Source organism: Meriones unguiculatus, chromosome 1 (assembly GCF_030254825.1).
Source record: "Meriones unguiculatus strain TT.TT164.6M chromosome 1, Bangor_MerUng_6.1, whole genome shotgun sequence".
NCBI classification, from domain to species: Eukaryota; Metazoa; Chordata; class Mammalia; order Rodentia; family Muridae; genus Meriones; species Meriones unguiculatus.
In genome coordinates this window covers 68,094,306-68,119,120 of record NC_083349.1, presented here as the reverse complement: position 1 = coordinate 68,119,120, position 24,815 = coordinate 68,094,306, and the positions used below count along the sequence as shown (strand labels likewise).

General features: G+C 48.0%; 1 protein-coding gene across 1 annotated transcript in view; it reads right to left on the bottom strand.

Annotated features, from left to right (window-relative positions):
* Positions 1 to 231: 231 nt before the first annotated feature.
* The window catches only part of Rbm20 (RNA binding motif protein 20), a 182,740-nt gene continuing 158,156 nt past the window's right edge, over positions 232 to 24,815 (bottom strand). The window contains exons 11-16 of the mRNA XM_060377041.1: positions 23,494 to 24,163; positions 17,507 to 17,611; positions 15,807 to 16,446; positions 14,020 to 14,154; positions 8,369 to 8,490; positions 232 to 3,403 (exon numbers count right to left, since the gene is read on the bottom strand). Of these exons, the coding sequence (XP_060233024.1) occupies positions 3,293 to 3,403; positions 8,369 to 8,490; positions 14,020 to 14,154; positions 15,807 to 16,446; positions 17,507 to 17,611; positions 23,494 to 24,163 (1,783 nt within the window). The 3' untranslated portion in view covers positions 232 to 3,292. The remainder of the gene's footprint in view (positions 3,404 to 8,368; positions 8,491 to 14,019; positions 14,155 to 15,806; positions 16,447 to 17,506; positions 17,612 to 23,493; positions 24,164 to 24,815) is intronic.

Below are 24,815 nucleotides of genomic sequence, written 5' to 3'. Positions count from 1 at the left end.
CACTGTTTGACAAGCTTTAGTGACAGACCTTTTTTCAGAAACTAAGATGGAGGGCTGGCAGGGTGGTTCAGTGAGTGGGTAAAGATGCTTACAGCAAAGTCTGACAAACTGACTGAATCCCCAGGACTCACACAGTAGAGAACCAACCCACACAAGTTATCCTCTCCTCTTCACATATACATGACACATAGTCAGAAAATAATTGGATAAATGTAAAGAAGGTGGAAAGAGGTCAATAAAGATGCCTAACTTTGACCTCGCTCCTCCACAAGCACTTGCATATATGTGCACCACACTCACAGGCACGCACACTGGTATACACACACTTGAATTTCCAAAGGAGACTGAAGCTAACGTAGCAGCACTATGAGCCCCTAACCCAGTACTGAAGGACCCTTGCATGACACAGCCACTCACAAGCTTTAAAATTCTCTTTATTAAAAATCATTTCCTCCTTTTGTAAAAACAAACACGTTGGGTCAGTTATATAGATCAGAAAAAGTGATGACAATTTATATAAGACACTCAAAATAGTCTAATACTTTACAGTTTCAAACTTAAATTAACTACTAGTTCTGCTCATCTCAAAAACACACAAAAACAATCTCTGGTCCAGTTCAAGTATAATCTTACAGATCACCACCTTGGACTGTCCAAGAATGGGAAACCCGAACGCTAACGGCTGCTGCTCATATCAACAAAAAGGTCACCAGAGCCTCTGCGAGTGCCATCCGGAGGAAGAACACAGGTCTTCTGCTACACTAGCCCAGGGTACAAAAGAATCTTTTGTGCAAGGTAGCAAACTGTTCATGAGCGACCTTGGGGAGACATTTTGAAAGGACTGACAAAATACAGAATAAACTTTTTTTTAAAAGAAATAAATATTTTCCTGGTTGTCTTTAATACTGCATTGCGTGTAACACACATAAAAAGTGCAAGGACCATGCCAATGGAATTATATAAAAATAAATATATATGTATATATACACACACAAGTATAGAATTATCCATGACTTTAAACTTAGAGACTGTCTTTTCTTTCACTCTTTGGGGATTTTCTCCAGTTTGCTCCTACAAAAGTCAATTTACAACCGTGGGAACCATCCCACTGCTTGAGAACTGGGCCATGTGGCTTTCCATAGAAACACTACTAGCATAGGAGCCAGTGGTGTCCATGAGGTCTGGCTTACTCTCTAGAAGAAAAAGTGTCCAGCCTCTGATGGAGGTGCTGATGGACTTAGGGATGTGGCCAGAAGCTGTTCCCAGAGGTCAAAGCTTTTCTGAGAAATGGAAGCCTTTGCTCACAATCACAGTGCTGGCTTACTGCCTGTAGAATCCAGCACCTGGGCACACAGACACTCTAGTTAGTCTTTGGATACCACGTTCTAAAGCTACCAACTTCCCATCACTCCTGTTCAGACTGGCCTTCCTCCCTCCTCTCTTTGATAGGTTCCAAAAGGTCTCTCCTGGCCAGGAACCACGGGCCTCAAGGTTTAAACACGGTCATTTCAGGTGTTGCATTCTTTTTTTTTCTCCTGTGCCTCATTATCCTCACTGATAACATGTTAGTGTTGAACTAAGTCATTTATCCATCCCCCTTCCATTTGTGCAAGGGGAGAACCGCAGTAGAAGGGAAACAGACGCGACCCCTTGCCTTTACTTGGGAACATAACCAGGCAACTCGCACAGCAAACTACCCACATCAATGGCACCTTCAGGGAGGCGTGTCCACTCATGAAGATGGCACCAGCCTCTCTCTGTCCTTGGGGTCCATTCTATGGCTCTAGTGGAACCATAGTCCTCTAGTGCCCGTGTCCCGAGACCTTCCACTAAGCCCTGTCCCACATGGGAAGCAGGGACCTGTTCCTTCTAGGATTTTAACATCCAAGCCGGCGTAAGCAAGGTCCTCCATTCCCTACCTACAAGTACCCAGCAAATCAAATGTTTTAGTTCCTCCATCAGTGGGGGATCATTCTCCAATCACTGCAGTACAAGGTACCCCAAAGCTGAGGGACCACGGATAGCTCAAGGCCAGATGCCAGTCTCTGGCTCCTGAGTTAGGCTGAAACTGTGAGCTGAGAGGTCAGCATGTACCCTGGACCCACACTGGTTTCCTCGGACATGGCTGGCCTCAAGTTCAGTTAAAGTGAACCCATACCAAAGTCACTGTTCTGAGTGGACCAAATCCAGACCCATCTTAAATCAAGAAGTTTGAATTGAATCTGTCAGAGCTCCTACAACAGTGTTTTTCTTTGCTCCATAAAATTAATATAATTTTACTTTAAGGCACTGGCCTGGTTGTTTACTAGAATAGTTGAAAATGAATGACTTCTTAAAAAATAGGAGTGCTGGGGCTGGGCAGAGTGCTGATCTTTTGTGCTGGAAGCCCTGGGTTTGATCCCCAGCACCACCGTACCTGTAATCACAGCTCTCAGGAGGCAGGAGCAGAAGAGTCAGGAGTTCAAGAGAAGCTTAGTTCCAGAGAAAACTAAAGGCAATCCCTGGACTACATGAACCCTGACTCTAGACAAAAAACCAAGACTTTTTAGCTAGGCATATAGCTCAGTGGTAGCACTCCTGTCTAGAATATATAAGGTTCTGGGTTCGATTCCCAGCACTAGCCAGAAACTTAAAAAGGAAAAGGAGCCTTTCAAAATGATGGGGTCCAACTGGAGGAAATCTTAATGAAACCACGTCCACCTCTGCCAACTAATTCTTCGGTTGCAGAACCTGACTCAGCCTTCCTACCTGTGGGACATACAAAAGCCAGCTTGCAAGACCACAGCAGGTTCACAGAAGTGACTCTAAGTCCATCCTTTCTGTTATACTTTTTCCCTTACATGACCCAGCCTCACTTGACAGACCTACCATATCCAGTCAAAAATTTAAACACAGTGACAATCCCTGAGAAGTTGGATTTTATGAAAAGGAAGTGAACTTTGGCACAGAAAAGAGAGGTGAGAGGAAGAGAGAAAAACACTAAAAGAAAGAGGAGCCCACAGGAAGCTGGTCACCCTTGGTGGGCGGGGCCCAGCGGGTGAGCCTGCTCCCAGAGATACTTGAGGGTTGTGGGGCTTGTCTTGGGAACAAGCCCACGCACCACATCCTGGTCCTGCCTGGCTCTCCTTCCTCTCTGGTCTCAGTTCTGTCCCTGAAGCCAGGCTGGCCCTAGTGCGGCAGGCTTCCCATCCACCTTCCAGAGACCATAGTGACAGCGGCGTCGGCAGCAGCGGCAGCAGCGGCGGCGGCGGCGGCGGCGGCGGCGGCGGCGGCAGCAGCAGCAGCAGCAGCGTCAGAGCTTTTTCCTTTCAAATTGTGGCACAATCCCGCTGTCCTCCGGGCTTGGGCTGCATGCCACCTCAGTCTCCTTCAGGCCCTCCTCTGCCAGCTGGGACAAGTACTTCTGTGGTGGAGAGAGGGACAACACAGGCAGAGAGATGTCAGTGGTGGCATGATATGTGTGAGAGTGTGCACGCACACACTGGTATGTTTGTGTGTGAGTATGTGAGAGAGAGAGAGAGAGAGAGTGTGTGTGTGTGTGTGTGTGTGTGTGTGTGTGTGTGTGTGTCCAGGACTACTTTTTTTACGCACTTGTGGCCAATGGGAGCCATGTTTCCCATCTACAATGTATCTTAGGGCAATGGGACCCCATTATATGAGTTTACATACAATGTATTTTGTAAGAAAAGTAAAAAGTATAGATACTAACCATAGCAACCACCCTCTGGCCCTTTTTTGTTGCCAAGTAATAACTGCCTGGCTAACAGGAACTCATTGTTCAGGACAATGCTACCTGTTTTCCAGAGAGTTTGGCAGAAGGAGGGAAGGTGGAGGGTAGCAGAAGCCCAGGAGTGGCCCATGGTGACAATCCTGTAGGATGGCTTAGAGACCCTCGCTGGAATGAAAATAGCACGTCCTCTCTTCAGTGAAGGCTTCCTTCTGGAAGCACTGCAGCTATGATTGGCCTTGGCTAATAAGCCAGCTGGGGTTGGCTTATGTTTGAAATACTCAGGATCAGTGCTGTGAGATCATTGCAGAAAAGGCCTGACTGTGTTGGAGCAGCAAGAACAGTGCAAGCAGCACTTCCCTGGTAGTTAGAAAAGGTCAAGTGTGCCATCTCAGCTAAGAGATGTCCTGTATGCAAGCCCTCTGTCTCTGCAGGCAAGTGACCGAACCTCCCTAATGTCTGAGGCGTAAGGGTAACCCTGGCAACCCTGCAAGGAGTCGGGGAGTTGAGGCAGTGTTTTCTATAAGTGGAAAACTGACGAGATTTCTCACAAAGCATTCTGCGTGACGCCTGGCACACGGTAAGGTCAGGAATGTCAGGTGGAGCTGAACCAGCTGCAGGACTGGGAGAGCCCCTCACCCCCTTCACCCCTGCAGACAACTAAACGGACTAAGTGAAGGCAAGCATTTTCCTCCCCTCCCCCTGCTATGAAACTGTAGCGTTTGGAAGGGGTGTGGATGGACTTAGAGAAGGGCCCCTCCCAGATACCTTGGGGTGAGGCTGCTGCTGGGGGCCCCAGTTTCTCCTCTGACTCCAGCATTCTGAGTGGATGAGTGCTCTCCATATGTATGCATTCTTCTGTGGGGCCTGCAGCCACCTTCATGCCCAGGAAGGCCTACACTTGCTGTGCTAGATCACTCCTTGTGGATCCACGTGGAACCATGACCAGCAGTGGCTCAGCGAGATTTCTGGAAGCTGCACTAGGCACCTTCCACGCCTGCTCTCACCTCCCATCCCTGATGCTCCACAAAAGCTCTCCTGACGAAGGCTAACTTCATAAGCTGCCTGACTTGAGTCAGGTGGAATCTGCTGTGTGGACCAGAATTCTTCACTTTTGATAGTTGGCAGAAGCTACAGAGACAGTGGCATTCTGCCAATGTCCCTGACAGAATCCTTCTCTGAGATGGCTGTGGCAGAATCCTGGTTCCCTGATGGGTACACCAGGCACCTCAGTGAGGAGCTGAGGCAATGTCTATGCCTGATGTATCTAGGGACCACAGGAATGGCACTGGCCAGGTGCAGGGATGCGAGGCTGCCTGGAGTTTGGACCCAGAGGCCCTGGACATGATGTAGCCCACTGCCCTGGAAGACAGGACATTTCTGAATTCTTCCAGCTTTCTCACTGAGAGTGAGCGTGAATCCTGGGGTCTCCTTGGGGGCTATACAATTCCACTAAAAGCTCAGAGTCCCACACTGAGGAATTAAAACATTCCCAGAAAGGCCGTTAAAATGAAGATTCTTGACTATGAGTCTCAGCATCTGTTTTGAGGTGCTACTGGGTAGAGCCTCTCAGAGGACAACCCTGTCAGGCTTCTGTCTGCAAGTTTAGCAGAGTATGGTTCGTAGTGTCACGGGCTGGCACTCTCCCATAGGGTAGGTCTTTGGCTGGGCCAGGCATTGTTGGGCATCCCTCAATCTCTGCTCCAGCTGTTCTATCTTTATCCCTGCACATCTCATAGGCAGGGTAAATTTGGGGTTGACGTCTCTGTGGGTGGGTTGGAGTTCCCCTCTCTCTAGTAGGAGGCTAGGCTAGTTCGTGGCTGTCCTCTTCAGGCTCTAGGCCTCTGCTACTAGGAATCTCTTCTTGGGTGCCCTTCATATCCTCCCAGGAGCTGACCCCGCCTTAGGTCTCCAGCTAGTCACAGAGATGCCCCCACCCTATGTTTCTCTTTTCCTTAGGGAGTCTTGTGAATATATTGAAAAAATTTAAAAAAAGAAGATTCTTGCTTTTGGCATGTGGCTCGGTGGTATAATGTTTGTCTAGTATGTTCAAAGCCCTAGGTTTGATCTGCACTACCATGAAATTTTAAAAATGGAGTTTCCTGAGTTTACACTTGAAAGCATAAGCAAGCGGGGGGAGGGTAGGCTCTAAGCGTTTTTAAAAGATGTTAGCTAAGTCTGTGGAGAATCAGAACCGGATTACCCCATGACCGTCTTGTGAAAGGTCTAAGAAGAATGATGATGTCCCTAGGTTGGATGACTGTCCATGAAGCGCTGTAGAGGCCTGTGTGTAGTCCCTGCTCTGGCCAAACCAGGCCTCCCCGAAAGAGAGATAGGACATGTGTTTGCTGTGGCCATAGGGCAGCTGCTCTCTAGAGGGAAATCAAGAGACTTAAATGGCATGTGTGGGCACAGCCAGAGAGTCTTTTACAAGTGGGGAGCCAGGTCGAGAGGTTACAGGCCTTAGTTTTAAATATTAACTAGTGGAGTAAAAGAAATGAGTGATCAAAAATCAAGGGATCTGGTCCAAGGCCCAGAAACTTACTCGGCATTGCCTTGAGGGAATCTTTTCTTTGAGCTTCAGTTTCCTCAGAGAGGATAAAGCAAACCTGAGACTCTTAACAAGTTGTTCACATTGTAACCATTTCAAGAAAGTTCTTAAATTACATGTTACTGCACCCTCAATGTGTGACCTAGTACAAATACTCCAAGACTCACATTCCTGCTTAAGAACCACTAGATTAAGTCCAGCAAAAGGCTCAGTGGGTAAGGGTGAGTGCCTCTAGGCCTGAGAACCGGAGTTTGATCCCTGGAACTCAAATGATGGAAGAGGGAACCTATTTCTGTAAGTTGCCCTCTGACCTCCATGTGCATGCTATAGCTTGTGTGCTCCTACCTTCAACACAAAATAAATAAATAAATTAGTTAATGTAAAAAATAACACACACTGACAATAAAAATAAAAACACCATCAGATCAGTCACTCTACAAATAACTACGAGAGGAATACCTAGCCTAAAAGAGCGCAATGACACCCTGTGTACTTCTGAACCCCGTGGTTCAAACACTGGGTGTTTGTCTATTTACTCATTTGTTTGTTTGTTAGGTATCCTCTCTCCCTCTCCATCTTATGTTTTGAGACAGTCTCTCAGCAAACCTGATGCTTACCCATTTGGCAACACTCCCTGGCCAGCGAGCTCCAGAGATTCTTCTGTCTCTGCCTCCCCAGTGCCAAGATTCTAGGCGTGCATCCCATGTCCAGCTTTCATGTGAATGCCAAGGATGTATATGCACTTCTTCATGTGTACATGGCAAGCACATCTCCCTACCTCTAAACTCTGGTTTTGACATTTAACCCTCTCCCCCAGCAGCTGAGATACATGTAAAACCCAGCCTGTGCCAGGACTTAATCATGAAAACCACACTCACATCAGGTACAGACTCTGCCTCAGCTCCTCACGTGGTCCCACCTCAGTTCATGTTTTCCTGGTGTGCCCATCAGGGTGCCAGGAGCCTCTATCACAGCCATTTTAGAGGGGGTTTCTGTCAGGGCCCTTGGCAGAATGCCAAATATTAGCATTGCTCACTGACTTTAAGATACTTCTGAAAACCTATTACCATTTCTGAAATAACAATACTTCATACAGTTGTTAGAGCTTCACAGATTTGCTGCTTTGCTTTTCCTAATTGGTATTAAAATAGTGTATCAGGCTGGGGGTGTGGCTTGGATTCAGACTGTGATCAGAATACTTAATGCCAATCCCCAGTGTGACAAAGAATATGAAAAAAATGGCACTAACAAATAAAGGCACCTTAGAGCAGATGCAATGTGGAATTTAATACATTCTTTAAGTGACATTTTGGAGCTGTTTTGCTTTGTTTGGTTTGGTTTTTCAAGACAGCATTTCTCTGTGTATCCTTGGCTGTCCTGGCCTGGAATTCACAGTGATCCGCCTACCTCTGTCTCCTTGAGTGCTCACATTAAAAGCGTGTGCTACCATGCCCAGCTATAAGTGATGTTTTAATATAGTGAGTTGCTTAGTCATTTCATTTACCACTGGTCTCCTACACTCAACCAGAAGCCCATGAGGGTTTGCCTATATCTGTTGCTGTTGTATCTACAGAGCCTAGAACAGCTCTGGGTATATGAGCAGCCTGTGACAACAATTTGTTATGCTCTCTGAACATTTAACTAGGGCAAAACTGTGATTTTCATTCTAGTTAAAAAAAAAAAGTCATCTGCACAGAAGAAGAAAACAGGAAATTCCTGCCGCTGAAGCACCCAGGCCTGGCTGAGAGTGTTCAGCTGTACGCTGAGTGTGTCAAGAGAATACAGCTCAGAGCTTGACTTTGCTCCACCTGGCTAGGGGTGGCACCAGAGTGTTGTACAGAAGTGGAGTTGGTGCTTCGAGGGCCCTTAGCATGAAGCCGTTGTGTGGGACCGCCTGGAAGAGCCAGGGGTTGTCCACACAGTGCTGGGTGAAGCGTGTCTGAAAGCGGGGCTTGGAGAAGAGCAAGTCCCTGTGCTTGAAGATGGAAGTTCCAGTCAGAGGCAACTGAGGCCTGAGACTTCTGGGTACCCGGCTGGTGGATGGACTGGGAAACGTTATAAGGTGTGTAGCAAGGAAGGCAACCATTCACCTGTAAGTTCCGGTAGTGGACAGTGCTGCGACAGTGGCTCACTTTGGCTGCCTCCTCACTTGTGTAGAACAGGCCACACAACTTGCAATAAAAGCCGGTCCTGGGAACCACGAACTCCACTCCTGGGGAAGGGTGGGGAATGGACAGGCAGCATTAGCTAAGTGAGGAAGCGCCACGCTCCCCCACCCCACCGCCTTTGCTGTTGACTTTGGTGGTGACAAACTCCTCAAAGCCTCACCTCATTGCCCACATTTACAATGTGGCCATACCCATTCACAGGTGGTTGTGAATGCCAGGGTGTGCCACAGCAGGGTGGAGGGCACTCAGCCATTAAACACTTGCTGTCTGGCCCTCCATGTCTGGGTCCATCAACCTGCCTCTGGGAGGGGGTCTGCACTTTTCCTAGGTTCATGTGTGCTGGGTTCCCATCTCTGCATTTGTGACCAAGTATAGAAAAATTCTCTATGTTTTGGGGTTTGTTTTTAGAGTCATTTTTGTTAAAGAAGAACAAAAATAAATAAAAGAGGAAAATTCATCCATTCACCCTAACATAAACATGTTTCCCCTGTGACTTGTTGACATATATAGGACTTTGGAGGGCAGTGGAAAGCAGTTTCTGTTTAAGACTGGGTCTTACTTTGTAGCCTTTTCTGCCCTGAACTAGGCTGGCCTCAAACTCATAGAGATGCACCTGCTTCTGCCTCTCGAGTGCTGGGTTACATGTGTTACCAAAGGAGCTAGGCCTAGGGTCCCCAGGCTCTACACACTGGAGAGGAATCTTCGCTGTGTATACAGAATGCAGCAGCTGGAGGAGGTGCTGCTCACAGTTCCTCCAATGGGGCAATCCGGGACAAAGGAGAAATGGAATATGGCGACTTTCACAAAGAGGAGGACCAGACAAGGCACCCCTTCCTCAGGGCGCTAAGCCAGGCTCCTGACTACAACATGGCCCCTCCTCTTCTTCCACGTATGCTCAGCACACAGGAGATCCTAAACTTGTAAATAAAAGCTTCCTTTCCATCTCAAAAACTAATAATAATAGTTATAATAAAATATTCATGTGAAAGGCAGCTCTGAGGGAGGACAGGAGAAACAAAGATGCCCAGGAGATTGCTTGCATCCTGTCAGCCCAGAGCTCCATACTACAGTCAGAAACCTGGGCAGTCTCCATGCTACACAGCTGTCAGCCTACTGTCTGCAAAGCCCTCAGCATTCAGCAGCAATCCCCAGAGGCAAGAAGGTGTCACTCTGTCTAGCTGCCCCATGAGACTGAATGTCCTTCTTCCTCACCCTCTACCCTTACCCTCTGTGTAGAGGATGGACATGTGGCCCAGCTTGAGGGAGGGGTACTTGGGAGGGGGAGAAAGCTGCTGCTAGGGAACGGGTGTCAAGCAAGGCTACCACTTCTGTGGTCGAAAAATAGTTGTGTGCTGGCTGCTGCTTCCCTGGAGCCTCACAGACACATGACCCAAGAGGAGAGATTCCTGTCCTGTACCATACCCTATGGGTGGCAGGGTGCCGCTGGGCTGTGCCAGGAACACAACCCTGGGGATTTTAGTGTAGACCAGGCCATGGGTTCCTGTCCTGGGATCCCCAGCAGGCATATAACCAACCACCTCAGGGGAATCCAGAGACTGAGGCATGAACCAAACTGAGCAGCCATGGCTTCTTTGAACCAGCCGGTCACAGCTACCATCCGCAGGGTTTTGTACAAGATCTCACTCAAGCGAAGCCTCCTGCCACAGCACCAAAAGCAAGACCAAGAATCCTGGAGGCAGCAGTAATCGTGGAATGAAGTTAGGGCCACACAGGCCTTGCAGTCTTATTTAAGCTGTGATCTCAGAGGCATTGTTGAATTTCTCTGAAATCAGCTTTTTCGTCTGAAACCTGGGAAGAATACTGCCATGTGGTGTCGTGAGGAGGCACCTCTCATATCACCCCATGCTCAGAAAACATTAGTTCAGAAACACAGAAACCAAGCATATAAGCGTTGGCCCCCCTCCAGCCTTCCCGAGGCTGCTCGGAGAACCACTTCCATGGTTTGGCAGGAACTTTCTTCCCAGGCCCTGCCCAGTGGGTTGGGTCAGTATCAGTAATCAAAAGGCAGCATTAGGGAAAGCTGAGTGGAGGCAGGAGGATCCTCAAACCACAGTACAGACCAGGGCAAGGACACCGCAAGGCCTGCCACCACTCCTTCAGGGAGCCTGAATGTCAGAACTGGGCAATGGCAGCTCCAAGAAACACTGCCATAGCCATAGCGAGATCGGGAGTCACTGAGTCCTCCATTTCTCCAAGCTTTATTAAGTACGGTCATTAAGGCTGCACTTGCCTCCTAATAATAGCTCCTGGCATGGGTAATTATGACTCCACCATCCTCGTAAAGCCTGAGTTGGAAAGAGGGGAAGCTCCCTTTTTGCCAGTGATGCTATTTGGTTATAGTAAGAGCAGGCCTTGGCAGGCTCACCCTGGCTGGAGTCACAAAGAGCTGGCCTGAATCACATGGGCAGTGCCCTTCTCCAGCCACAAACACCTCCAGTCCCTGACAACACGACTGACCTCTTGATTCTAAGGGAGCCCTATCCTTGGCATCCCATATTTCACCCTGTGTTCTCCACAGGGACCTGAATGTTGTTTCTCATGTTTCTCAAAATCTATCTGTAGTATTGACAGATCCTGTAAAGGGTTTGTAGCCTGTAAAGGGTTTGAAGCATGGTGGGCCTCAACGAAGAGGAATTCCAAACAGTCTGTCAGCCTTTCCTAAGTTCCTGCTACTGGAAGGCACCAAGACCTTACATTCATGTCCTCCTCAAAATCAGTCTGCTAAGTTCACAGAGTCAAGAGCTCAAAGCAAAGAGGTCAATAAGTTGCAATCTGTCACCCAGCCATCAAGTAGCAGAGGTGGGGTTTGAACTCAGGAATAAGAGGCCACAGTCTGTGCTCTTACACACAGCAATGGTCTTTCCTTTACTGTGCCTGAACTGGAGGCAGATGGCAGCATGGTCAGAAAACAGACATCCCACGTTCTGGAACTTGGTGTGTGATCTTGAGAAAGGCTGTTTAGTCTGGTCACATGCCAAACACAGAAAACAGAAGCATCCCTTCTGGCAAGGGGCAGGGGGAGGAGATTGTGGAGGACTAGAGAGCAAGAAGCTATCATCTTTCTAGGCTAAATGAAGATGGTCTGTCATGGTCCAAGCTGGAGACAGCTCCAGTGCCCGTCACTAGGTAGACAAACAAACAGAATGCGGTATGTCCAAATCCATAAAGCAGTCCAGGTGCTTATGTATGTCAGAAATGATCAAGCCACACTCTAAATATGTACTCTTAATTGTATGCCAATTACACTCTAACATAGCCCTTTACAAAAACAAAATCAGATTCCATTTTCCTCCTAAGAGCTTGGGCAAAGATTAAAAACTGATATCTGGATTTGGCAAAGAGGTAGGCAATGGGAATTCTACCCGGGATGGGGGAGCCACTGAAAGCTGTTATTCTCTTTTTGGAGTGCAATTTAGTAGCAATTATAGCATTTTCAATGCAAATATATATGAGCCCACAGCACATCCATGCTTGGCTAGCATCCCACCTCACGGAATGCTGGCTCACGCACAGAGGGAACCAAGCACATATGGACAGCGGCAGAAGACAAGGGCTGAGAACATACTCCTAGGATTTGAATCCCAGTGATAGCCCTTCCCAACTGGGAGCTTTGTGACTCCAGCTCACGTTTCTTAGCTGTAAAGCAGGGATTTAAGATGTCACCTGTCTCCTCAGTGTTTGGGGAGTGCTCAATAATGAATAGAAAGCACTGAAAACACTGAGCGGTGACAGAGGACAAGAAATATGTTACCACGTGCTCATAATGGAAAAACAAACAAGAAACTGACTAAGTGTTCACCAGTAAAGGCTCGAGCAACTAATGGTGCAGATTTTAGGACAAAGTATTTGCAGTGGTTCAAAGAGTGTGCTCTCTGTATACTGACATGAAGAGATCTCTAAGAGCTGATGCTGCAAAAACAAACAAACAAACAAACAAACAGGCAGAGCACAGAGCACAGAGTGTATGGGAGAAAATCACCTGTGAACATAATGGCACCACCTCTGAGGCTGATGAGGGACAAGTAAGGCCATCAATACTGACTTGATTTGGTCTTTGTTTTGTTGAGAAAAACAGTAATGTAAAGACATGTTGTATAAGGAAGCAGGATTCACTCTTAAGTTTTGCTGTGTCACTTGATTCCAAGTTCCCGATTAAGACTTGTTACACTCCTGGTTCCCTCAGGGTGTGGGGCACAGTGCCACGTGACCCAGGAACTGTTTGCTGAATGGATAAATCCACAGACGAACTGAAGATCCTGAGAGCCAGGTTCTGCAGCATCAGCGTCTGGAGTCAAAGTTCCTGAGCACATATGATTCACTCTAAGGTCTGTCTTTCATTTTTAAAAATATTTGCATTGGGAGGGCTAGGGAGATGGCTCAGTAGGGAAGAGGGCTTGCTCCACAATCATGAAGACCCAAGTTCTAATCCTGGGATTCCTGTAAGAAGCCAGGCATAGCTGCGCGTTTCTGAAGCCCTGGCACTGGAGGACACAGAGGGGTAGATCCCAGAAGCCAACCTGTCAGCCTAAAGCGATAAGCTCCTGTCTCAAGGGAATAAGGTGGGAAGACAGAGAAGGAGCCATCCGATATCTCCCTCTGGACTGCATATCGTATGCATGCATGCATGCATGCATAGCACATGCACATTTTGTTTTGAGAAATTTTATGCAATTTTTTTTAAGGACAAGATTTGTCATTTTTTCAAACCTAATTCTATGAAAACAGCATGCTTAGAGTTCAGCAATGGAAGAAAACTAGCAGAAACGTGGATAGGAAGAGCAAGCCTCCACACTGGTGAGTCATGACAACGTGGCTGTCAGTTGATCACAGTTCCTTGAGAGAATTTCTGCCCTGAGAGTCCTCTCTGAATAGTGTCTCATCCTTCATCCCTTTGGTCCCCAGTCTTTCAGAGTGAATGCAGAGATCACAGATCTTGGTCCAGAAGGAACCCCACCCCATACTTTCATGACTGAAAACTCAGTGACTGGTCCAACCAACTCCCTGCTATCAATGAGGAGACTACGGCTCAGGACAGCACAGAAGGTCCATGAGCAGATGGACAAGGGCCCGGGTCTCTGTTCCATGCACCTCTAACAACTTCATTATATCCAGTGGCTCTACTGCCTCTGAGAAGCAGATCTATCAAGGAGAAATGGTATGTAGCATTGTTCTGGAACAATATGGGACAAGGACATACAGGAAGGTATCAGCAGAGGGTTCCTTTTCATTGACAGTTTCGGGGTAGCTGAAGTTCCTGCTTTCCTGCCTAAGCCAGGCCTGGGCTTAAGCTCTCCTCTACAAGGCCAAGAACCAAGCATTCCTTGATGGGGAAATGGGTCTTTCCTGGCCAAATCTCACAGCTTGGTCATGTGGTATTATATCTATCATGGGGTCCTGAAATTTTACCGTCTTGTAGATCTGGGCTATTGCATCACACCTTAAAAACAACAATGACAAGACAACGGCAAAAGCCCTCTTGGGCTCCTGCACATCACTTCAGGACTACCATTTCCTGGAGCTGAAATTCAGGAAGGACTGCACGATTCACCTACCTAGAGGAATGCTAAGCTCACTGAACACATCCTCCGGTTCCCAGGAAGGCAAAGAAAGAGGCTCTTTCAGCTCTGCTTCGGCAAATTCTGGTGATCTCACATCCAGAGATTTTGTTTCCATGTACTTGGAGTTCTCTGCAAAATATGAGCCCGTGGGATGGAGGACAGAGATGGGTACAAGCCACGAGTGAGAGTGGGAGCGCGCACACGCACACACGCACACACGCACACACGCACACACACACACACACACACACACACGCATGCACATACATACCCAACCTAATGAAACATGCTACAGGCCTCAAAGTATTTCTGTAATTCTATCCCCTGCACTGTGTAATTGGGAATTGTCCCTTGGACTGCTTAATCACATGAGGCTGGGGCTAGGACTGCTAATTAGAACCAAAGTGCTATAATTAAGAGCATTTTCCACTGCCAAAAAAAATGCCACACACAATAAAACCTGGCACATCTTTGCACTTGGCACACGGGGATGGATCGTTAATGCTTTCGCTTGGATGATCTGCCCTCCACGACCCCCAAATCAGTATCACTCCATCTCTGCGGGCAGAAGAATCCTTGAAGGGCAGAAATCATGCTGATGTCTGCCAAGACTGGCCCAAAAGGCCACGCTGCTCTTACCCCATGCTTGTGGAGCAGAACTGTTAAACATGAACTCCAAATATTGGGTAAGTTAATAAACCCTGAGACCAGCACATGTTGAGACCCGTTACCACAAAATAAAAGGGGCTCCGTCAGAGAGGGTGAAGACGCCGCGCTTTATTTATGCCTGCTCTAGATGGGCTGGGCGTCTTTCTCTAGCAACAAGCTGGCGGATCGAGGCAGTTTCCATGGAGACTCAGATCCCGACAGGTGAAAAACTGCTCAGGTCAGCTTGACATGGAAGCAAGCCCAAGCCTTGGGCCACCCACCAGCTGTGCTACCCACAATGCTCTGGGAAGGAATGTTTATTTTTCGTCCTTTTCTCTATATTTTCTGCTCCACCAGTCTTAACTCCAGCCTCGATCATGCTGAGAGCGTTCTATAAAATGAATCTCTAGTTATTTTCACTGTAAGATCCTTAAGGAGTACTCACCCGTCCTCCACTCCACTCCCCCCCTCCACAACCCTCCCTAACCCTGGATGGATCTGTTTCCATTTGGCAGAGAAGCCAGGGCTTAGCCCATTTTAGACGCCTTAGTTCATGATGTCACTGCGCTGAGCATAGACACAACATCACCTCCGGTGGAGGCGGACTTGTTTCTGCGATAAGCCCTGTTTCACTCTCAGACCCTGGAGAAAAACGGGTCTGAGATAGTTAGAAGGAAACCACGCCAAGCCCTTTAGCAAAAGCCCCTCCTTCCCTGTGCAGCACCCCCACCCCCACCCCCGACACCCCTTCATAGAAATACTTGCCAGGGGTCTCTGCTGTTCAGGAAAGGGCAGCAGGCCATCAAAAAGAACCCAAGCTTTTTGTACTGAAAACCCAACCTGATCTTAGTTGCCCAGGCCTAAGTGGAACCCCGTAATGCAGAGAAATCGAGCCTTTCTGAGGTGGCTGCTCAGAACACAGGGGTCTCTGTCAGATTTCTTTCACACCATTCACTCTAACAGTCTAGCCAGGCCTTCAGAGGCTTGCTTCTAGACTTTCTGTTACAGAGTTACGGTGACTCCCATACAGCTCTTCCAGTCTGCACATGCGCACACATCCTGAAGAAAGCGGTCGTCCAGTCTGCCCAACCACCCGTGAGGGAAAGGAAGGTAGTTACCCTCGGTCAACACACCTTGGCAAGCCTGGCCTTGGAGATCGCTTTCAGTAGCGGGGCTGGCTTTTTCTTCCAGGGGGCCGACTTCATGGTCCCCATCTTCAGGGGATCCCCTGGCCTTGCAGTCATCTGTAAAAGGACTGGACTGCCGGGCCCTCTCCTCTGCTGGCTGGGGGGAAGACATTTGCTGGGCCGCAGGGGCCAGACGCTCATCCGAGCCCTCTGCTCCTCTAGCCTCCTTCTCGTAGCAATTTGAGACCTCCAGTGAGAGGCCTGTCTCACATTCAGCTGGCTTCCGCTCAGCATCCAGATTTAGGCCAGGCATCTCCATGTCCGAGTCATTGGGACAGCTTGCGGAAGTGGACGGCAATTGTCTGGGCAGCACGAAGCTGATTTCAGCATCCCCATTCCCTATGGTCTCTCCCTGCTTGGAGAAATCTTTGGCCAAGTCCATACCTAAGGTGGCTGTCCCACAGGCACAGATTTCAGGGAAGATTTTGTCTTTCTGGGCAATGGGCATAATTTCTTCCAGCTCCGGTATATCTGGTTCCATGATGAAATCTTCTTCCCCCACTTCATCCACTGTGACCAGCTCCTCCATGTTTGTGGGGTACCAGCTGTCCCCCTCAGCCTCACTTCCACTCTCCCAATCTTGTTCCTGTATGAGGATGCAGAATGGGCATCAGATGGAGGCTAAGAGTATCCAACCGGAAGCCATATGCATTGGCTATAGGAACCCTCATGTCAGAAAGACCTTATCATTCTTCCTCCTCCTCGGGAAGCATTTACTGGGCACTTAGGGGTTTTGAGCCCCTCAAGTCTCACTGTACTCAGTCACCCTCGGAATGGTCCCCAGAGTGACACAAGCTTCAGACTTTCAGATCAAGCTTTTGCTGCTTGATCGGCCATGTTTAAAATGACACACACACACACAAAAGCCCCTATCCCTGCTACATAATAGGTATTCATAAATATTTTTGAATGAGTGGACAAATTATAAATACTAAGTGCTTCTCAGAGCTGTTCCTTTGTAAGTGCGGCCATCACTAAAGGTGACTGTGGAGAAACCACTCACTAACTTCCTCAAAACTCCTTCTCTCAGCAAAGGTGCAACTTCTACCCACAACCAAAGCGATTTCCATCCCACACTTGCCCTCTGGTACTTTTCCCTTGGCATTCCCAGCAGCCCACGGGCTTGGCGCACACTCAGGACATTAGTCTCCCCTGACCGGAAAGGCATGAAACTGGCCATCCTCCAAGGACATTTCTTCCAAGCCCAGAAGGACAGCAATTGGATTTTGATTTTTAACTAGGTAAAAATAATCTTTTATAAAACACAGAAAATGTCCTGTTACTCTCGGGGGCTGGGCCTGCCAAGGGCAGGACTGTAGCCTGAGCACTCGTGTTCCTGACCCACTAAGGGACTGCCTATTTTGGGAGCCTGGCTCTGAAGCCTGAGTCTTTTCTGGGCATATGTTTTCTTTTAGCAGAGCAGCCAAGTTGCAGGAGAGGGAGGCAGAGCCAGGCATGTGGCTGAAGATCTCCAGTGAAGACATCTAAAGACTTCCACGAAGCCTGTCCTTCAGAAAGTGCCAAGGTGGAGACCCTCATGGAGACTTACACAGTCCCAGCAGAGCCGCTGTGAGGCATAACCAGCCCCTGTGGCTAAACCCCTGATGCTAATGGATGACTCCTGCAACAAGACGGGACAAATTTACCTTCTTTGCCCTTGTGTTTTCCGGATCCGAGGACTCCGTCCCTTCCTGCTGTCTGCCCACCGATGGGGGGTTTTCTTCCATGCCTCCCTGTTCTTCCGTTCCGGCCTTACAAGGGAAGAACGGCAAACAAGACCAGGAATGAGCAGAGGCAAGGGAGAGGGAAGGCAGAGGGAAGTAGACCTCCATTCCTCCTCCCTGCTCCCTCACAGTCCTGGGGGATGGGATGGGGGGCTAACAGCTGAGGAAACCAAGGTTCAGAAAGAAACATGCTCACTTACACAGAATAAAACATTTTGAAAGTTGGCCCAGTGGCTTCCAGGGGACAGAAAATCCCTGGCAGCCTGAGTGTTTGCAATGAGGATGAGTATGAAAAGGTAAGAGACCTTGGGGTTGGCCACTGTGGTGACACTCCCCCAAAAGACATCTTTTCCATACACACACACACACACACACACTTTATTCCTTTATGCTTAGGGAGGGACTGTCACCCCACTGATGCTGAGAAGCACACGCACCCTCGCCTTCCTCCTTCCTGCTTTCTCCCCTGAGGCGAGGCCCTTGCTGAACCACATCTAGGAAACAGCAACTGAAAGCAGGTGTTTGGTTTGAGAATTGGGGTTGCTAGCCGGCATTTACAGCAATCTGTGGTCGCACAGCGCAGCAAACTGTACTCTGTACAGCATAGTACTTTCACTATTGTGAAATTACTTTTTTTGAGTGTGTGTGTGCCTATGTGTATACATGTGAGCACAGGTGCCCATGGAAAGACTTCGGATCTCACAGAGCCAGACTTGCCACAGGCACTTGTGAGCTACCCATCACGAGTGCTGAGAGGCACACTATGGTTCTCAGCAGGAGCAGTGTGCAATTTTAACCACTGAACACTTCACCAGCCCCGCAAAGTTACATTTTAAGTAATGATGTAAATACCCATATAAAATCCTAAACTTTGCCTCTTGGCCTTCTTTGACTAAAATATTACCAATATGATCTTTTGTAGAGAAGGCTTTGTGGGTGGAAAGATGACTTGGCAGTTAAGAGCACTGGCTGATTTTCCAGTGAATCCAAGTTTGACTCCAAGGACCCACATGGTGGCTCACAATCATCTATAACTCCAAGTCCTGGGGATCTGACACCCTCTTCTGGCCTCCACAGATACCAGGCATGCCAGTGATATATAGGCAAAACGCCCCGACACACAAATAAGTAAAGAATAATAAATAAAAATAGATAAATAAATAAATACATTTTAAGAGGAAAAGGCTTGGTAATTCTCACTCTAGAAGTTTGTAGAGCTCATTCTCCCATGGCTTACTGGCTTAACCCTTGGTCCTCAAGTCCAGGCTACTTTCTGGGCACCTTTGGCATAAGGAAACATATTTTATCAGCACTCTTGGGGCCCAGCTGATTCCAGGTAAAAGCTCTGGTCTTAATTACTTGCAGCTAGACACACCCCCTTGGTCTGATAAGGAGCCAATTGGAGCAGGAACTGGGGGCAGACTGGTGTAACTGGTTTTTACTGGATACGGACAGTTGAAGCAGCAGAATGTACTCCTAGTTTTGCTCAAGTCTTCTGCACCAAAGCCCAAGAACAAAGGAGTGGCAGCCATCCTCTCAGCAGCTACAAGTCAGCGTCTCTCAAACAACGGCCACTCACGCTGTTGTTGTTTTAATCTCCTTGAGTAAATTATCCCTGGTCTTTCACTATTAAAATAAAGTGCAGTTCAGGGGCAGTTCCTCCAGACACACTCCTGGTCAGTACACTAAGGCTCACTCCAGGAGAGCAGGGCACCTTAGTGCTGGAGCCAGAAGCCCTCAGCAGAAAAACCTCCAAAAAGAAGCAAAGGAGGAGTCAAGTCTTGGTGAGAAGGGCATCTTCAGGGGACACAGAGATGGAATCCACACCTAGCTGCCCACCTCACCCCGCCTCAATGCGGTAGGTCTCAACAGGCAGGCGGTGAGCAGGTCTCACCACCACCCAGGTACCCCGCTATCCTCCCCACAAATCTATTTTCTCTCAGGCAATTTGAAAGGATCCTCTCAAAATGAAAAAAGAATTGTATCCTCACTGCACTTTCTTGTCAAAACATTTCATTCGCTTCCCCATTCGCTTCCCCCTTCGCTTCGGACTGAAAATCTTTAATCTACACCCAAGGCCCTACATGATACGGCTTCTGTGGACAAATCTGTTTCGCCTCTTAATGCATTAACTTGGGACTCTGTTCCAACCACATTGGCCTGCAGCCACACGGAGGCCTGGCTGATGTTCCCTTTGTCTGATCTTCCTTTGCACTCCAGCACTCCTTCAAATCTCCACAGGGAAGCCTGGAATCCATTAGACACTGCCAACCTCTTAAAGCTCTCCTTAGCATCGCCCGATGCTCTTCTGTTCATGTGGAGAATGACTTAATCTTTGACTGTGCCCCACAATGCTGGGGTCTCTAAACCAAGCATTTGTTTGTTTGTTTGTCTGTTTGAGACAGAGCTTCTCTGTGTAGCCTTAGCTGTCCTGGACTTGCTTTGTAGACCAGGCTGGCCTCGAACTCACAGCAATGAGCCTGCTTCTGCCTCCCTGAGTGCTGGGATTGCAGGCCTGTGCCAATGCACCAGGCTGCAGGAGAGGTTTTATTCTAGATTTTTTTTTTCTGGTGTTTGTCATGTGCAAGTCTCTGGCCGTGTGAGACCTACAAGCATGGTTCAGAGTATCCATATTCTTGTGCGTGTGCATGTTTGTGGACAGGCACATATGTGCGCACAGCATGCAGATGTACATTAGGAGACAACTCAGGTTTCAGTCCTCACCACTTTAGGCAAGGCATCTTTGTTGTTTGCCCCTGTACTATGCTAGCTGCCCACAGGCTCCCAGAGATTTGAACTCAGGTTCTCATTCTTTTGTTTGTCTTTGGTTTTTTTTTTGAGAGAGGGTTTCTCTGTGTAGCCTTGGCTGTCCTGGACTCTGCTTTGTGGACCAGGAAGGCTTCGAACTCATAGAGATCCATTTGCCTCTGACTCTCAGGATGCTGAAATCACAGGCATGCTCCACTGCACCCAGCTTCAGGTTCTCATTCTTATAACAACAACAACAAAGCACACCCTCTAAGCCTGGACTTCCTAAAGCATGAGAGATCCATGCAGATCTGTAGAGCCAGGGCTTGCTGTGAGGAGAGGGAGATCTGTCTGCAGGGTCATGCCCATGGCACCTCAGCAACCATCTGGAGCTGAGCAGTGGCTGAGCTCCTCCAACAGTCATCAAACTGGCTTGGCCTATACTCATCCTACAGCTTGCCTTGGCTTCCCCAGACATTATCTGTGGTCCACAATTCCTCCATCCTAGGATGGACCTGGGCTTCTTTCCCTCATCTTTTCTTAGTGACTTGACTTCTTTCCTTCTTTCTGGAGTTCTAAGGTCGGGTTTGGACTTGGTCACCTGTCATCACTGGGAAACACCCAGGGCCTGTGGAGATTTCAGGTCTGTCATGAGCACAAGCTCATTAAACCACTCTGGCAGCCCAGTGATCACCCAGCAGAAAGCAGTGAGGCAGAGAACAGGATGTGACCTGGTTCTCAGCAGTCAGGCCTCTGCCTCTAAAGTCTGTGCCAGCCATTGCCTCTTCCACAGATACTTATTTAATACCCACTCTGTGCAAAGCACTACTCCAAGGACAGGGACAAGGCTATGAACACAAAAGAGTCTTGCATTGTGGAGATTATGTTTGGGGGTTGCAGGGTGAGGGTGGACACAACATTAGATAAGGATGCTCAGTGATCTGTGCCACTGAACATAGAAAGGTAGGAGGAGAAAGAAGTGGGTTGGGGTGCTGAGATGTTATACAGCAGCCATAAGTAGCAATAAAGATATTAAGAACAAGCCAAGGAGACTCCTGGGGAAGGAAGACCTCACAGCAAGGGGATCACTTGCAAAGGCCCACCAACTCATCTTGTTAACCTTTCCTTGAGGCCCTGAGCTGTCATCAGCTCTCAGGATTCAGTTTAAGTCTTTACCAAGGCATACAGGGAAGCCCACCCCATCATCTTCTCTAATCTCATCTCCCGTGCCTTTCCTGTTTTGCCAGTTGAGAAAATATGGCAGACTTTGAAATGGACAAAAAAATATCAGTGAGTACCCTTCCCCTACCCCTTTGTCCTTCCTCTATTTGTTTAACGGGGGGTTGAATCCAGGGCCTCTTACAACTAGGCAACACTCCACAACTGAACTTCATCCTAGCCACCCACACTTTGAGTCAGGGTCTTACCAAGTTGCCCAGGCTGGCCTTGAACTTGAGATCCTCTGCCTTCATCTACCAAGTAACTGGAACTACATATCTGTGCCACTCTGCCCAGCCCTGGAGTCTTTGTAGTAGACTGCTAGGCGTTTGTCTACCACATCCTTTCAGGGTATCCAATTCTTTGGCAGTCAGTGCTTTTCATGATTTTACACCTGTGCTATTTGCTAAAAACTGATCAGTGATCCTAATGCAAATTACTTGCATCTTACTCATCAAGATGCAAATGAGCTTTATGCAATGACAGTACAGTTAGTTCCTTGTTTTCTGTGGAAAACAGCAGTCACATCTCACTAGCAAATGCTTATGCTAATTGTTTATGTGAGTTGCTTGTTCTTTAGTCTCCCCTTGAGCGGACTTTACATCATATGCTAAGATGCAATTCAAGAGTTAATAAAAACCTTTGACATGTGTTCATCATGTTTTTATACCAGAATCATGATCTTATGTTTAAAAAAAAAAACAAACTAGAATCTTTAGATATATCCTAAAAATGCAGCCATGTTGAATATCTTCAGATTCTTGAAAGCAGCCATTTGTTTTCACTTTTGTCTGCTGCAGCTTCTACCAAGAGTACCAAAAAAGTTTTTGCCCATTTTCAATAACCAGCTCAAATACCCCCTATATGCAGCCTACATTCTCCAGTGTTAATTGCCTACAGAGCTTCTGATCCACGTAAATTCCAACTTGGTTCTATTGTATGCAGATTATTTTATAAGTGTATCAGACCTTGTCTCTGCCACATATGTCTATGTCCTACTCACTTTGAATTGCTTGTGCCTAGACCACCACCTGCCCTTCTTCACATGCATATGGGAAAAAAAGCTGCAATAATAGCCCAAAGTGACTCTTCAGTATTCATGGAATTAAGAATTGGACTCTTATTTGGACTGTTACCAGCTCCTGGATGATTAGAAGGGTGATTAGAAGATATGCACAGAGAATTTGAATAATTAATTTTCTTCTGAGAACCCCAAACTCTATTATCTCACCCCTATTTAATAGGAGGCCTCAACTAAGGAAATATAAGTCAAGTTAGAATTCAAACCTGGCTCCCAGCATTCCCCCACCCTCTTAAGAACTGAAGCAGCGCTGGCAGAGGATTAGATATAAAAGCCAGCTGGTTGCAATGTGGCTTTATTAAGATGAAATTAAAGTCTTTTATCTGGAGACACTCACCACGCCTGAGTGCCCAGGATAATGTAGGGGTGGTGGCTACCTCTCCTCACCTGTCATTGGAGCTCCAGCATCAGTGCTACTTTGGCGCATAGAATGGACCAATGATCTAATCTCCCATAAAGTGACTCTGTGGGTGCCAACACCCCAGGGACACGCCACCCTGGGCACACAGAACTACAAAAGGCCTGTCCATCATGTCTCTCTTTAACTTCTGGTGAAGGCAACAAGGTACCGTGGGACTTGGAGCCAGATCACCAGCTACAACTCCGGCTGTCTCCTTGGTCAACAGCATAATGTTCTGTGCCTTACTTTCCTCCTTTGTGGTACTAATAATCCGACTTTTGTAGGGTTGGTATGAGGATTAAGTGGTGTAGTTGATAGAATGTACTTAGCACAGTGCCCAACACATGGCAAACAGTCAAGAAGCATTCATTTAATCCGTAAATGTTCATCATCAATGTACAGGGCTTGTGATTTTCCTCTCAGCCTGCCTCACCTTACCTGTGGTTACAGTTGCATCATTACCTCATTCTTTGCAGTTCTGCTTTCTTTTTTATCATCAGCTCCTTCTTGGTCTCTGTCAGGTCTCCGGGTTTTGCTTTTCTCACTCTGCTTGGACTTGGCACCCTCAGGGGCCCTAGTGATCTTGGGGTCCAGCTCCTCTTCCTTGCCAGTGTCCTCTGGGTGAGGGTGTCTACCCTCCCGTAGTCTAGCCTCTTCTTTCCTCCTGGACCTTCCTGGCACATCCTGCTGCTGCTTTAGGTATTTATCCAACTTGGCTTTGGGCTCTTTTCGATAGTAGCCATCTTCTCGGCCTTTGTAGCTGGACACAGGATGGAGCGGGCTGGGGGACCCTGACCGCAGGTACTTTTCTCGGTGGCCCCTCCCTCCTTCAAGTCGCTCATCCAGTTCAGCTTTGTCCAGCTGCCTGGGGTAGTGTTTACGATCGTGTGCCCAAACATCTGTCCTGTCCCTCTTGTCTTCCCCATTCTCCCTCCAGGGGACAGGCTCTCGATCATCTTCCCTCCTCGCATAGGGAGAGTGCTCCCAGGAGTCCCGGCCATTGCCCCAGTCAGCCCGAGAAGGGCCTGGGGGACTGTGGGAGGAGCTGCAGGAAGTGAAGCTTGGAGTGTGGGATCTTGGAGACAGTGATCTGCTCACTGGACTTCGAGACCTTGGCCGCTCTGGACCGTATCTGGGAGGGAGGAAGGAAACGGTTCAGAACCTGCTGAGCTCAGAGCCCACACCACACACAGATGCTCTCAGAGGTGCATGTGGCACAACCTGCCCGCTTGCCCATTCTTCAGTTACAACCCAGATCTACACAGGGTGGCTAGGGACAAACCTGTCCTTTCTGTTGATTTCTATGTGCATGGATTTTCCCTAAGCCACTCTCTGTTCCCTCCCACAGTCCGTTCCTGGGAACAGGGAAGAATGATTGTGGTGATTTGGTTATGTCCAAAGGCCCCAGGACAAGTGATACACATGGTGAGGACCCTGTAAGGAGTGGCTGTCATGTCAGCAGAGGTGACTTATCTTCCCTTTCTGGCCCCCTTTCATTTAGCCCTCAGTACAAGTGGCAAAGATCCCAGGAATGGGAGAGGGGTGCTTATGGTTGAGCAGTGGCAGGAGTGGGGAGGCAGGCTCAGAGATCCATAAAACAAAGGGCTGGAAAAGGTCTGAGAGCTCAGACCTATTCAAATTTGAGATGAAGACATTGAAACCCTCAGAAAGTAGATCTGCCTAAGGTTCAGGGCAGAATTGCATAGTTTCCTACCACCCCCACCCCTCTCTGCCACAGAGCAACAGGTGACATGGTCTGTCCTTATACACACCATTAAAACCTT